Genomic DNA, 14,071 nt, shown 5'->3' with positions numbered 1-14,071 from the left:
TCTAATTTCAATGTTCTTTCTTGCTGGTCAAGATTATTAGAAGAAATTGGAAATGAGCATCAACTAATATTGAAGTATTCATAACTTAATACAAGGACCGACAAATACTACTTAATCTTTTATGACTTTCAGAGACCCTTAATGAAGGTGAACCTTGAAAAAGAAGATAAAAAAAGGGGGGACATGAATCTTATAATCTCATGAAACAAATATGGAAAAGATTCCCATTTTTTAAAAATATATTTTATTGATTTTTTTTTTTTTTACAGAGAGGAAGGGAGAGGAATAGAGAGTTAGAAACATCGATGAGAGAGAAACATCGATCAGCTGCCTCCTGCACACCCCCCACTGGGGATGTGCCCACAACCAAGGTACATGCCCTTGACCAGAATCGAACCCGGGAACCTTCAGTCCGCAGGCCGACGCTCTATCCACTGAGCCAAACCGGTGCTGGCAAGATTCCCATTTTTTTATTGTAATTTCAAAAAAATAAAGGTTGCTTAACCTTTCAAACAACACACTTCTATAATATTTCTTCCTAAGAGAGTAAAAACAAAAATGTAGAACTTATCCAAGAATTATGTAAAATTGGTTTTCAATGTTTCTCATTTTATTATAATTCAGGATTATTACATAATTAAAAAGTAACTTTTAGCTAGATTTGTCACCTTCCTTCTTGTTCAAACCACAACAAACACTCTTAACAAAAACAAAATGCAAAAAACAAAAATGTCATTGGAAAGGTTATTCTAATACAAAAGGACTTGGTACAGACAGTAAAAATAAGCCTTTTTTTCCCTAACATTAAAACTGATTTTTAAAAAAATATCTTTTTATTGATTTGAGAGAGGGAGAGAGAGATAGAAACATCGATGATGAGAGAGAATCATTGATCGGCTGCCTCCTGCACACCCCACACTGAGAATCAAGCCCCCAACCCAGGCATTCCTGACCAAGAATCTAACTGTGACCTCCTAGTCATAGGTTGGCGCTCAACCACTCAGCCATGCCGGCCGGGCAAAACTGATTATTTTTATGGACAATATTAAATTCAAGTAATAAAATGTTATACAAACAAAAGTAAGATTTTAAAATACACTTTGTTTAATAGGATTTTTTATTTTTATTGATTTCAGAGAGTAAGGGAGAGGGAGAAAGGGATAGAAACATTAATGATGAGAGAGAATAATTGATGGGCTGCCTCCTGCATGCCCCTACTGATATGGGAATTAACCAGAAGTAAAAAAATAGAGTCAACTAAATTAAGGACCGAAAGGAACTTTAAAAAGTTTATTCAAATCATCTTTTCATTTTATGGATGAGTTAAACGAGTCCCCAAGATGTTATTTGGCTCCAAATACTCAGCTATTTAAATATTCTGGCGCAGAAATACAACACCAAAGTTGTCATTTTGATCCCCTTTACCTACCACTGGAGCAGTTATTATATTAGTAGTATAACAATGAAAAATGCCTCTCTTCGTTTTTGTACAATATGGTGCTACTGACTCATTACCCCCAGGATTTCAAGTGGGTCTTTTTCCTTAGGGCGAGTGATGGATTTATCTAGAGCAGTCGTTCTCAACCTTCCTAACGCCGTGACCCTTTAATACAGTTCCTCATGTTGTGGTGACCTCCAATTTCATTGTTACAAATTGAACATAATTAAAGCATAGTGATTAATCACAAAAACAATATGTAATTATATATGTGTTTTCCAGTGGTCTTAGGTGACCCCTGTGAAAGGGTCATTCGACCCCCAAAGGGGTCGCGACCCACAGGTTGAGAACCACTGATCTAGAGCTTACTCTACCTGTAGTCTAGTTAATCTTAGAATCAATGGCATGAAGCTGCCCTGTAATTGACAAGGTTCTATATATATAACCAAGAAATTAGTTTTTCTTGCAAAAAAAAAAAAAAAGTTGACTCAGAGGGATTATACAGGGGGGAGCAAAAGTAGGTTTACAGTTGTGAGTACAGGAAATAGTTTATTTAGTATTATTATTTATTACTAGAGGCCCAGTTCACAAAATTCCTGCACTCGGGGGGTGGGGTCTATCAGCCCAGCCTGCGCCCTCTCACAGTCTGGGAGCCCTCAGGGGATGTCCTTAGGTGCTACTGCAGAGGCAGGAAAGGCTCCCACCACCGCCCCTGTGCTTACCAGCCGTGAGCCCGGCTTCTGGCTGAGCGGTGCTCCCCCTGTGGGAGTGCACTGACCACCAGGGGGCAACTCCTGCATTGAACATCTGCCCCCTGGTGGTCAGTGTGCATCATAGCGATCAGTCATTCCGCCGTTTGGTCAATTTGCATATTAACCTTTTATTATATAGGATTATTATATTTTTTTCCATAAAAACAACTGTAAACCTACTTTTGCCCCACCCTGTATGGCTTTGGCCTTATTAGAAATATGATCTTACTGTGAAATTCAATTAGTTTACTCATAGAACTATCTATCATTAGTATCTACAATTTATTCTAGTTAGCGACTGTAGGTGTCCACATGAACCTTATGAGAGAGGAGAAAGGCAGCGTCTAATGCAGAGGAGGGTATACATTTTATTTCTTAATTATATATTTATTTTATTAAGATCTTTTCCAGGTAAACATTATTGAGAATGAAACTGATAGTTACTGATGTGATAATAATACAGCATATATTACTCAGAGAAGTGAAAATTTCAAGTTAAAGTTCTTTTTCACTTTAAAATATTTGCAGAATTTGCTGGGTTATAGAATACATTAATGGGAAAAGAAAATTCTTTTAAGGATTTAAAGATAAGTAGTCCTTGAATATTAGTGCTTGTTTCCTTGTAACACTTAACTCAGAAATGTCTTGGTATTTGAAATATCTAGCTACTTCACTTTCAGAGATTAATAAATTCTATTCAGTCCTCATTGAATTCTATAAATACCTTTAAATTTAATTGTCATGTATTATATACCCTCAGATACTTCATCCTCCCTCTTTTTTAAACTAGTGGAAGAATATTTGAACATCTATTTGAATAGAATACAAAAATAAATAAAAACTTGGTGTGTACACAGTACTATTTAGTGACATGTAGTTGCACGAACATTTTTCCTTCCTTCTGTCCTCACATTAATACATCACTTTACATGGAGGTAGACTGTGGATGGGGCAGGGGGACATCCCTGTTAAAAAGAATAGGTTAGCGCCCTGGCCAGTGTGGCTCAGTGGATAGAGTGTCTGCCTGCGGACTGAAGGGTCCTGGGTTCAATTCCGGTCAAGGGCACATGCCTGGGTTGTGGGCTCCATCCCCAGTAGGAGGCATGCAGGAGGCAGCCGACCCATGATTCCCTCTCATCATTGATGTTTCTCTCTCTCTCTCCCTCTCCCTTCCTCTCTGAAATTAATAAAAATATATTTTAAAAAAAGAGTAGGTTAGCAAAGCTTCTCTTTCCAAAAGAATATTCAACTCCGCCCTACTCAAGTCTTCTACTCTAGCTACTCTAGAGTCCCCAGGACTCTTTCTACTTCTTTCCATCTCAACCTTTGCTAATGCCATCCTTGTTGCTGCACTAGTATAACCATCTTCATAATCCACTTATTAAAATCCTACCCAACTTTCTTGAAGTTTCTGTATTCCTGGCAATAAGAAGCCTCTCCTTTTCTATGGGTCTGACTCATGCCTTTGCTCTGCAGCTATTTCACTGACAGTCTCAACAAAATTCTCTGTATCACTCAGGCTAGATCTTTGCTCGTCTGTCAAAGATTTGGTCTGATTCAGCTCACATTTACTATGCTAGCGGCTTTCATATACAATCGCATTTTATGTTCCCTAATTGCCTCGTGAGGGACTTTGACAGGAAAATTGTTCAGTAAACATTTGAAGGATGAAAGAATAATTGAATAAACGAATGTTTAAATCTCACTGGTGAATCCTTGAATATAGAGAGCTTAATCTGTTGCTTCTAGTTAGGAAAGCAAATATGCAAAAATACTGCAAATTTAACATTGTGTGTGTGTGTGTGTGTGTGTGTGTGTGTGTGTGTGTGTGTGTGATCCAGTGTTTACCTAGGATATATCTTAACATACACATTAGTCTAATAAGTAATATAAATAACCAATCTTGTTAGTGTATGGTTGGAAATGAAAATAAAGAAAATGGAATTATTCTTTGAATAGATATATTTGACTTCTAGCAGGTAGTCCCTAGGGACATGAAGAATATCAGCTTTATAACTGAAGGCAAAACACTGTATAGAGTAAATGGACTTTGTCTTCACGATGGTGGCAGAAGTCTACATTTACATACCTAATGTGACCCCACTCCCTTATTTATTTATTTATTTATTTCCCTTATTTATTGTATGGGTTTTGTTCTGCTGTATTATGTATTTGATTCTAGCCGAAAATTAGAATTAATTGTCTGTTTTAGGATAAAAGCATCATGGCTGCTTAAATGATAATATTAAGCTATGCATTAACTAACACATGCCATTGTCCCGTGATTTGGGGAGGAATTTTAATAAATTAATTAGGAATACTGAATTACTATTACTGTTATTAATTATAACTAAGTTTATAACTGGGTTTTGGTCAAAAGAGAAACAACAAAAGGGACATGTATACTACAGGAAGCTAGCAAACTTTCACTAATACTTATGTTTAAGGGACAAGGTTAATTTACTTCAGAGAGCAAATGATTGTTTTTATTGTTTTCTGACATTAAAGGAGTTTATTTCTAGAATATGGAGTATCACATATACATCATTTAAGCATTAATACATGTTGTACAATAAAGGTACGACTTGTTTTATACCACAATACAATTTTAAACTCATGGGTAATTATAATTGATGTTTAAGAAGTGTATTAGTTTGCTAGAGCTTCCATAACAAGGCCCCATAAATTAGGAGGCTTAAACAACAAATTTATTATCTCACAGTTCTGGAGGCTAGTAGTCTGAAATTGAGGTGTTAGCAACATTGATTTCTTCTGAGGTGCCTCTCCTTGACTTGTAGGTGGCAGGCAGTCTTTTCTCTCTATCTTCACATGTGTGCACATGTCTGTATTCAAATTCCTTCTTATACAGACACAAGTCATATTGGATTAGGGCCTGCCCTAAAGACTTCATTGTAACTTAATTATCTCTTTAAAAACCTATCTCCAAATATTGTCGTATTCTGAGGTACTGAGAGTTGGGGCTTCAACATATAAATTGGGGGCGATGGGAGTAGAAAGAAGGGTCACAAATCAGCTCATAATGGAGAGAAAGAGCATGAGAGTGTGTATGCGTTCTAGATGATTAGATTGTAAGTAAATGAAGTAATATTTCTTATTGAAATGACAATTAAATGGCATTTATTGGTTTAATTTAGGAGATATTTATTCATGATCATCTTACTTAAAAAAAAATAATCCAAATGGAAATAAAAAGTTAATTAAAGCATTAAACTAGCATTTATCAAGTACCAACTTAGGACATTTTGCTGGGAAGTAATACTCGTTGTAATGTTGAACAAGTCATAAACTGTTATTCCTCATCCACAAAACAATGATTAAAAATCTCTTTACCTACCTCATGCGATTATTCCACAAATAAAATAGAAATAAATAGAAGTCCTTTGAGAATGTAAATGTGCTAGCCAAGTCATTATTAATGAGACTTTAAAAAAGAAATTTATTTTTATTGCTATTTAACTCTAGAATTTACCATGAATATTTTACTCATTTTAAATAAAAATGTCAACCACCTATTAGTAGGAATTTCTTAATATATTTAGGAAGTCAGTGGTGATGCAAAAGAAAGACATGGAGTCAGAAAACCTGAATTTAAGAATCTGATCTTGCCAGTACTAACTGAGTAAACCTGCTCAAATTATTTAACCTCTTGAAATTTAATTAATAATTTCTAACTGAAATATGCTTATTTCACAGAGAATCATTTATAAGGAATAAATGTGACAACATACAGTTATTTTGTAAATATAAATCACTATCAAAACATAAGATGATGGCATTATATTATTTAAAATATAATTTTATAGTTACTGAGCAATCTGTAAATGAGCTTTGTTAACATTTAAATTGGAACAAGCAGACAGTCTTAATGCCTGAACATGTTATGTTTATTTTACCTTAAAATTATGCATTTTCAATAGATGTGCTACACAAAAGATGGAGCATAGTATCCTCACCAGAAAGGGAGATTACCTTGGTGAACCTGAAAAAAGACGCAAAGCATGGCTTAGGTAAGTCACTGTGAGATTCTTAAAGTCTGTAGCATAGCATTGGCATTGAGGCACAACCTACTTCTGATCATGCCACTGGCTGCCCACCCACAACCCTTCACCCTACCTGCCCAGTCAGGAAATATCAAAGATGAAATGCTTACAAGCAATTCTTCCACCAAATTTAACAGTCCCATCTCATAGGTGTTACTTGTCTATATATATAAAAGCCTAAGTGACCGTCCAACCGGTAACTATGATGTGCACTGACCACCAGGGGGCAGACGCTCAATGCACAGGCATGGAAACATGGAACAGACTGGTGAATCTCAGAGGGAAGGGGGCAGGGGGGAGGGCGGAAAGAGATTAACCAAAGATCTTATATGCATACTAGAGGCCCAGTGCACAGATTCGTGCACCAGTGGGGTCCCTCAGCCTGGTCTGCAGGGATCGGGCCAATACCAGCAGTCCAACATCCCTTGAGGGGTCCCGGATTGCGAGAGGGCGCAGGCCAGGCCGAGGATCCCACCAGTGCATGAATTCATGCACCGGGCCTCTAGTTAATCATATTTGTAGTGACAGTCTCCACACTTCTGTGTGTCAAACAGGCTAATCATTAGTCATAGAAAGTACCAGTATAATGAAGATCTTTTTAAAATGTGCTATTTCACAGGATTTCAAATCATTGGTGGGGAGAAGATGGGAAGACTGGATCTAGGTGTATTTATCAGTTCAATTACTCCTGGAGGACCAGCTGACTTAGATGGATGCTTAAAGCCAGGTACTTTATATTTAGTTAATTTCTTGTGTACTTTACTGTCAGGCATGAATTTGCACAGATATCAAAAGTGGAACCTGGACAGAATAAAAATAATTGGCAGGGTGACATTTCTGATATTTAGCATGAATTTCTCTTTGTCATTGAAAATACTGGATTGTCTATTTTTACAGGAGACCGTTTGATATCTGTAAATAGTGTGAGCTTAGAGGGGGTCAGCCACCATGCTGCAATTGAAATTTTGCAAAATGCACCTGAAGATGTGACACTTGTTATCTCTCAGCCAAAAGAAAAGATATCCAAAGGTAATATAAACGTCTCTTGACTGTGTTCTGTTTCATTTTTACAAGAACTTCAGTAGCTTGGCCCAATAAATGAGAATTCAGCTTCTTAACTTCCTTTCTGGAAATTTTAACTATATAGTTCTGATTATTTTGATTTTATGGATCAGTTGAACTTTTTGATTGATTACTTCAAAGATTTTCTATCTCATTCCTCCTTAATAATACAGTTGACCCTTGAATGACCCAAGATTAGGGGTGCCGACGACATGCACAGTTTAAAATCCTTGTCTAACTTTCAACTCTCCAAAACTTAAGTTGTCTCCCCATAGGGGATTGGTTCCAGACTCCCCGCCCCCCGCCCCCCCGCAAAGTATACCAAAATTCGTGGATACTCAAGTCTTTTTTATAATATGGCATTGTCAGCCTTCCACATCTGCAGACTCCCAACCACAGATCGAATGGTACAGGTATTTATTAAAAAAAAATTTGTGGATACTGTGTTGTTCAAGGGTCATCTGTATCTGAATAAAAAAATGGATTTGTTGTGTAAAATTGATGTCACTTAAGTAAATTCTCCTAAATACTTGGTGTTTTCTATCACTTAGGCCAAATCAGAAATGAAATTCTTTGTCATTGCCTATGTAGTAGAAAACAAAACAGATAGAAATATAATATCTGTGAATTCCTATTCTGAACCAGTTTATAAAAAGGAAAAGAAAACATACTAGAAATTTAAAAACAAGACCATATCATTTTGTTTCAACCCCTTCCATTAGCATGTTGTGGGAGAAAACCCATATGACGAAGATCAGATGACTTATATTTGAGCTATGCCTGAGCCAGTTATTAGGTGTATGACTTACGTCCTCTTGAGCCACCATTGTTTTTTTCTTTAAAAAGGAAACTATCTCAGGCCTGCCTTGTCTGCCTGGCACAGAGTTATCATGCAGTCAAGGGGTAGGGCAGTGTTCATAAAAGGTGCACATACTACAGGGCAGTCCAGTGCAGGGCAGTCCAGTAGCCTTGTATATATTATAGATAAATTTTAAAAAAATAGTGATACACATACATACACACACACACTACTTTTAAACAAAAATACGATTACTTTTTTATACTCTGAATATCAGTCTGTAACTTGTTCACTCAATATATTCTGGACATCCATGAATGTCCAGAATCCTTTAAAAAAAAAAAAGTGTTCTTATTGATTTCAAGAAGAGGAAGGGAGAGGGAAAGATAGAAACATCAATGATGCGATAGTATCATTAATCCACTACCTCCCACAGGCCCCCTACTGGGGATCGAGCCCAGAACCTGGGCATGTGCCCTGACCAGGAATCAAGCCATGACCTCCTGGTTCATAGATCGACATTCAACCACTGGCCAGGCTATATACCTTTTTAATGTGGCATTATATTTTATATTCATGGGCATGTCAAAATTTATTTGTTTATTTTGTTGTGCATCCAGGTTAGCTAGAATTCTATTACATATGTCGCTGCAACAAATACATTTGTTTGCACACCACTGAAAATGTACTTATTTCTAGAGGTTAGACACCTAGAAGTAGATTAAGGAGTATGCACATTTAAATTTTTGACAAATGCTACCAATTTGCTCAAGTTTTATCAATTTACAGTCAACCAACTAGATATAACAGTGCTCTTCACACCATTAGTGTTATAAGAAATTATCAGTCCCATTTTTTGTTAGGCAAATAGGTAGAAACTGCATATCCCTGATCAACAATGAGAACGTCTTTTCATATAGTTATTAGTTACTAGAGGCCCGGTGCACAAAATTTGTGCCTGCACCCTCTCACAATCCAGGACCCCTTGAGGGATGTCTGACTGCCACAGGGATCGGGCCTAAACTGGCAGTCAGACATCCGTCTACCAATCCGGGACCACTGGCTTCTAACCGCTCACCTGCCTGCCTGCCTGATTGCCCCTAACCGCTCGCCTGCCTGCCTGATCGACCCTATCCACCTCTGCCTCGGTCCCCTCCACCGCGGCTTCGTCCAGAAGGATGTCCGGAATGATTTCTGGAAGGTTGTTCAGCTCTCCAGTCTAATTAGCATATTACACTTTTATTATTATAGATGAGGATTTTACTCCTAATTTCCAGTCTACATTATCATACCCTTGTATCACAGGAGTTCTAAACTCCTTTTTTTTTAATTAAAAAATTGTTTTAATCTTCACCTGAGGATATGTTTGTTTATTTTTAATTGATTTTAGGGAGAGAGGAGGGAAAAGGAGAGAAAGAGAGAGAGAGAGAGAGAGAGAGAGAGAGAGAGAGACATTATTTGGTTGTCTCCCGTACATGCCCCTACCTGGATTCGAACTTGCGACTCTTTAGTAGTACATGGGATGACGCTCAAATCAACTGAGCCACACCAGCCAGGGCTAAACTTTTTCTTATTGACTTTTAGAAACACTTTGTATATTAATGGTATTAACTCTTTGATTATTTTTTGTTACTATTCCAAATATTTTCTCTCCAGCTGCTCATTACTCTCCAGTTTTCTTTGGCTTTGCTTACTACATAAAACATTTAGTGTCTTATAAATTTGCATCTGTATTTTTTTTTACAAATGGCTCATGTGGTTTGTGTCTTACTTAGGCAAGCTTTCTTAAGTAGATTTTGATAAAGTCTATATATAAAATTTGGGGAGTTGTCTTTCTTGAGAATTACTTGGAATAATTGGTAGGACAATATTATAAACAAATATATAAATAATCATTAAACAAACAACAAGGATCTTTAGAGACCCAAATTATCTCTAGTTAGGGAATCAAGAAAGTCTTCACAGATTACTTGAAATAGGCCTTAGAGAATGGAAATGAGGAGTTAAGATGAAGGGGTTTCACATTTCCATAGAAGCTGCTTCAAGAATAACCAAAGGGTTGAGCAACGGAAACAGAAAGCATCTACTACATTTGTTGGGTTCTCGTCATGGTTTCAGGCCCTGGATCAGGTGTGATGTATGTGTTTTCCTGTGTAAAATCCTCCCAACAATAGTCAGGAACGTTGTGCATGTGTGTGAGCCCAGGCATGTGTTTGTCACTAACCTGTTATTTTCATTGGATTTTGACATTTAGTGCCTTCTACTCCTGTGCACTTTGCCAATGGCATGAAAAATTACATGAAGAAACCTTCCTATATGCAAGGCAGCACTATCGATTCTTCTGAGGATCACCGCTGGCCACGTGGTACCCTGAGGCACATCTCAGAGAGCTCTTTCGGGCCGTCTGGAGGGCTGCGGGAAGGAAGCCTGAGTTCTCAAGATTCCAGGACTGAGAGTGCCAGCTTGTCCCAGAGCCAGGTCAATGGCTTCTTTGCCAGCCACGTAGGTGACCGGACCTGGCAGGAATCACAGCACGGCAGCCCTTCCCCATCTGTGATATCCAGAGCCACTCAGAAGAAGAGGACTTCTACTGACAGTAACCAAAGCAAAGCTAAAAATCCAGGCATTTCTGATGCAACAGATTACTCGGATCGTGGAGATTCAGACATGGATGAAGCCACTTACTCCGGCAGTCAGGATCATCAAACGCCAAAAAAGGCATAGTTTAATTTGAATCTTTGTTTTTTGTTTTTAATTTAACAAAACAAACAACAGCAAATAAATTACAGAGTAGAATATTCTACTATAAACTACTTAGATTATTCTAGAAAGGAGAAATCATTTATATAGTATGCTACTAACTGCTACTGCATTTGATGCTAACTTTCAGAGAAATTAGCAGCTTTAAATACTAACTCTAAGATGGCTGTTATTCTGGGAACTTGTTACCTGATAAGCCAAAGAAATGAATAATCAGATGATGATTATTTTCTACAAGTTGTTCATCTCTTGCATACTTCATGTTGTAAGAGAATTTAATATCTGAAAAGTATTGTTCCTAAGTAGTTCATGGAATGGCCAGTTGACTTATTTTTGATAACCAGATCCTTCTGAAGTTTTGGATGGATGAACAACAATATAGAAAATTGCCCATTTCCTAGAAATGATATAAATTTAAGCGCACTTTCACAAGCAAATTCAGAAAAGAACCTTAAGCCCCCCTTTTTTTTTAACAGAAAAATAAACATTTGTCATAAGGGGGTTATGCCTTTATAACTGGGGCTCAGCTGCTGTGCCTATGTTTAGATTGGATTTGTAAACATAAGCAAAGTAAACATGAAGCCTACTCATCTTAAAACTCTAAGTTAAAAGCTACTGCTTACTATATATTGATTTTTTTTTTAAGGAAATGGGCATACTTTCCAAATTTGGGAGTCTAAAAAGCACTGGAAAAGGGTTATGTAAAAGCCAGGTCTGCAGTGGGTTGGTGCTTCCTTCCCTCTGCCATATCAAGCTGTTTGACCTGAAGCAAACCCTTTAATCTCTAGACCTCAATTTCCTCAACCATAAAATATGAAGGCATTGGATTAGATGATCTCAAAGATCTCTTCCAACCCTCATGATCGTTGAATCCACTCTATTCCTTAATATCTGTTTTTTCTTAATTTACCCAAAAAACACATATTGAATCTTCCAATAGTAATTCATTTTGAGTCTAACAAGAAATCCTTTTGTTTGTTTTTCTTTGTTAAGGAATCTTCCTCCTCAATGAATACATCCAACAAAATGAATTTTAAAACTTTTCCTTCAGCACCTCCTAAACCTGGAGATATCTTTGAGGTTGAACTGGCTAAAAATGATAACAGCTTGGGGATAAGTGTCACGGTACTGTTTGACAAGGTTTTCAAATGTTTTCTCTTCTCCATTTCCAGCAGCCTATTGTTTTTCAGTTAATTAATTGAATTGTTTTGCTTCAAAAAGGAAGCTTGTCAAATACTTCCAAAATTAAAAATTGAACCACATCTTAAAACTTTTTTAAAAACTTGAGCGTACTGCCCTAGCTGGTATGGATCAGTGGATATAGCATCGACCTGCGGACTAAAGGGTCCCAGGTTTGATTCCAGTCAAGGGCACATGCCCAGATTGCGGGCTCAATCCCCAGTGGGGGCTGTGCAGGAGGCAGCCAATCAGTGATTCTCTCTCATCCTTGATGTTTCTATCTCTCCCTCTTCCTTCCTCTCTGACATTAATAAAAATATATTAAAAAGTAAAATAAAAACTTGAGGGTACTAATCACTTTTTCCTGTGATTAGTACTACATTTTCCGCATAGATTTCATACTTGCTACATTTTTCGCATAGATTTCATATTTGCTTAATTTGACATGATTTAACAAATATTTGATAGTTTCTGCTTGAACATGAAATAATACTTTTAACCTACATCATAAGTAATATAAGCCTAATGTATATGCCCTTTCTCTGCATAATACATTTTAAGTTGTAAACATGATTAGTATTTTAAAATTACAGGTTCCCAAGGAATATATGTACTTTTAAAGTAGTTAAAATGTGAGCATAGGTTACTTGCTAAAATTACTTTAGAATTCTATTAACACATTGTATGTGGGAAACGTATTTATACATTTTATAAATACGTTTCCCACATACAATGTGCTAATGTATGTACTGTACCCTAAATGGTAACATTATCATTTATGGTATTTGAAGGATATTAGTAATAAAAAGTGATTTAGAAATGTCATAGAAATAGCACTATCCTATCTAATAAAGAGGTGATATGCAAATTACCATCACTCCAACACACAAGATGGCCACCCCCATGTGGTCAAAGATAGCTGCCCCCATGTGGCAACAAGATGGCCTACAGGGGAGGGCAGTTGTGGGCGATCAGGGCAGCAGGGGAGGCCAGCAGAAGAGGGCAGTTGGGGCAACCAGGCCAGCAGGGGAGGACAGTTAGGGGCGACCAGGCCAGCAGGGGAGGACAGTTAGGGATGACCGGGCCAGCAGGGGAGAGCAGTTGGGGGCGACCAGGCCTGCAGGGGAGGGCAGTTGGGGGTGACCAGGCCAGCAGGGAAGGGCAGTTGGAGGCGATCGGGCCGGCAGGGGAGCAGTCGGGCGTCAATCAGGTTGGCAGGGGAGTGGTTAAGGGGTGATCAGGCTGGCAGGCAGAAGCGGTTAGGGGCTATCAGGCAGGCAGGCAGGCAAGTGGTTGGAAGCCAGCAGTCCTGGATTGTGAGAGGGATCCCAGATTGGAGAGGGTGCAGGCTGGGCTGAGGGACACACCCCCCCCCCCCCAGTGCACGAATTTCATGCATCGGGCCTCTAGTTAATATATAATATATCAAAATCAAAAAGACCGATTTTTCTTGCATTTTTAAAAATATTATAGCTCTTTCCCTTTTGACCTTAACTTTAGAATTTTATCTTCCTGTTATTGTGAAGGGAAATAAAAGCTATATATCCATATGAGAATGAAAAATCTACTCATTACCTCTCATCTCCACTATAACCAAATTTCTCTACCAAAATCTTTCAAAATGAAAAAAAAAAATTTTTTTTCCTTTGACTCATGAGATTTGCTTTCACAATAGCAAATATGATCAGAAGTATATTATTCCATATACTATTTTTTCTGACAACTAAGTTCTCACACTAATTTTACTTTCTGCTTGCTCATAATGCATGGTATAGACTTACAGAGGAAGAGTAATTTTTCATATATTCAAGATCTGGCATGTTGTTATTTTCTGAATAAAGAGTTTTCCTTAAAGTAACTGCTTTAAGATTTGGAAAACTTAGCTAGAAATGTTTTGGGGTATTGAACTAATTGCATGTGCTGACATGCTGCAGCTGCTTTCGCTGATAAATTGAATGCTTTCTGGGTCTCAGATTTGAAAAATGGAGTGTGAACTTTTTTGTATTACAAAATGTTATTT

General features: G+C 37.5%; 1 protein-coding gene across 11 annotated transcripts in view; it reads left to right on the top strand.

The window, feature by feature from the left end:
- PTPN13 (protein tyrosine phosphatase, non-receptor type 13 (APO-1/CD95 (Fas)-associated phosphatase)) overlaps positions 1–14,071 on the top strand; it is a 155,488-nt gene that overhangs the window by 93,580 nt on the left and 47,837 nt on the right. For 7 of the 11 annotated variants that reach the window (XM_014545968.1, XM_014545964.1, XM_014545969.1 and 4 more), the window contains 5 exons: positions 6,129–6,218; positions 6,871–6,978; positions 7,149–7,280; positions 10,367–10,830; positions 11,866–12,012. In XM_014545968.1, coding sequence (XP_014401454.1) covers positions 6,129–6,218; positions 6,871–6,978; positions 7,149–7,280; positions 10,367–10,830; positions 11,866–12,012 — 941 coding nt within the window. The remainder of the gene's footprint in view (positions 1–6,128; positions 6,219–6,870; positions 6,979–7,148; positions 7,281–10,366; positions 10,831–11,865; positions 12,013–14,071) is intronic. The other 4 variants (XM_005874096.2, XM_005874093.2, XM_014545965.1 and 1 more) reach the window with 2 other exon arrangements.

Source organism: Myotis brandtii, unplaced genomic scaffold (assembly GCF_000412655.1).
Source record: "Myotis brandtii unplaced genomic scaffold, ASM41265v1 scaffold424, whole genome shotgun sequence".
NCBI lineage: Eukaryota > Metazoa > Chordata > Mammalia > Chiroptera > Vespertilionidae > Myotis > Myotis brandtii.
Note: the sequence above shows the minus strand (reverse complement) of the source record. Positions and strands in the feature narration are given on the sequence as shown.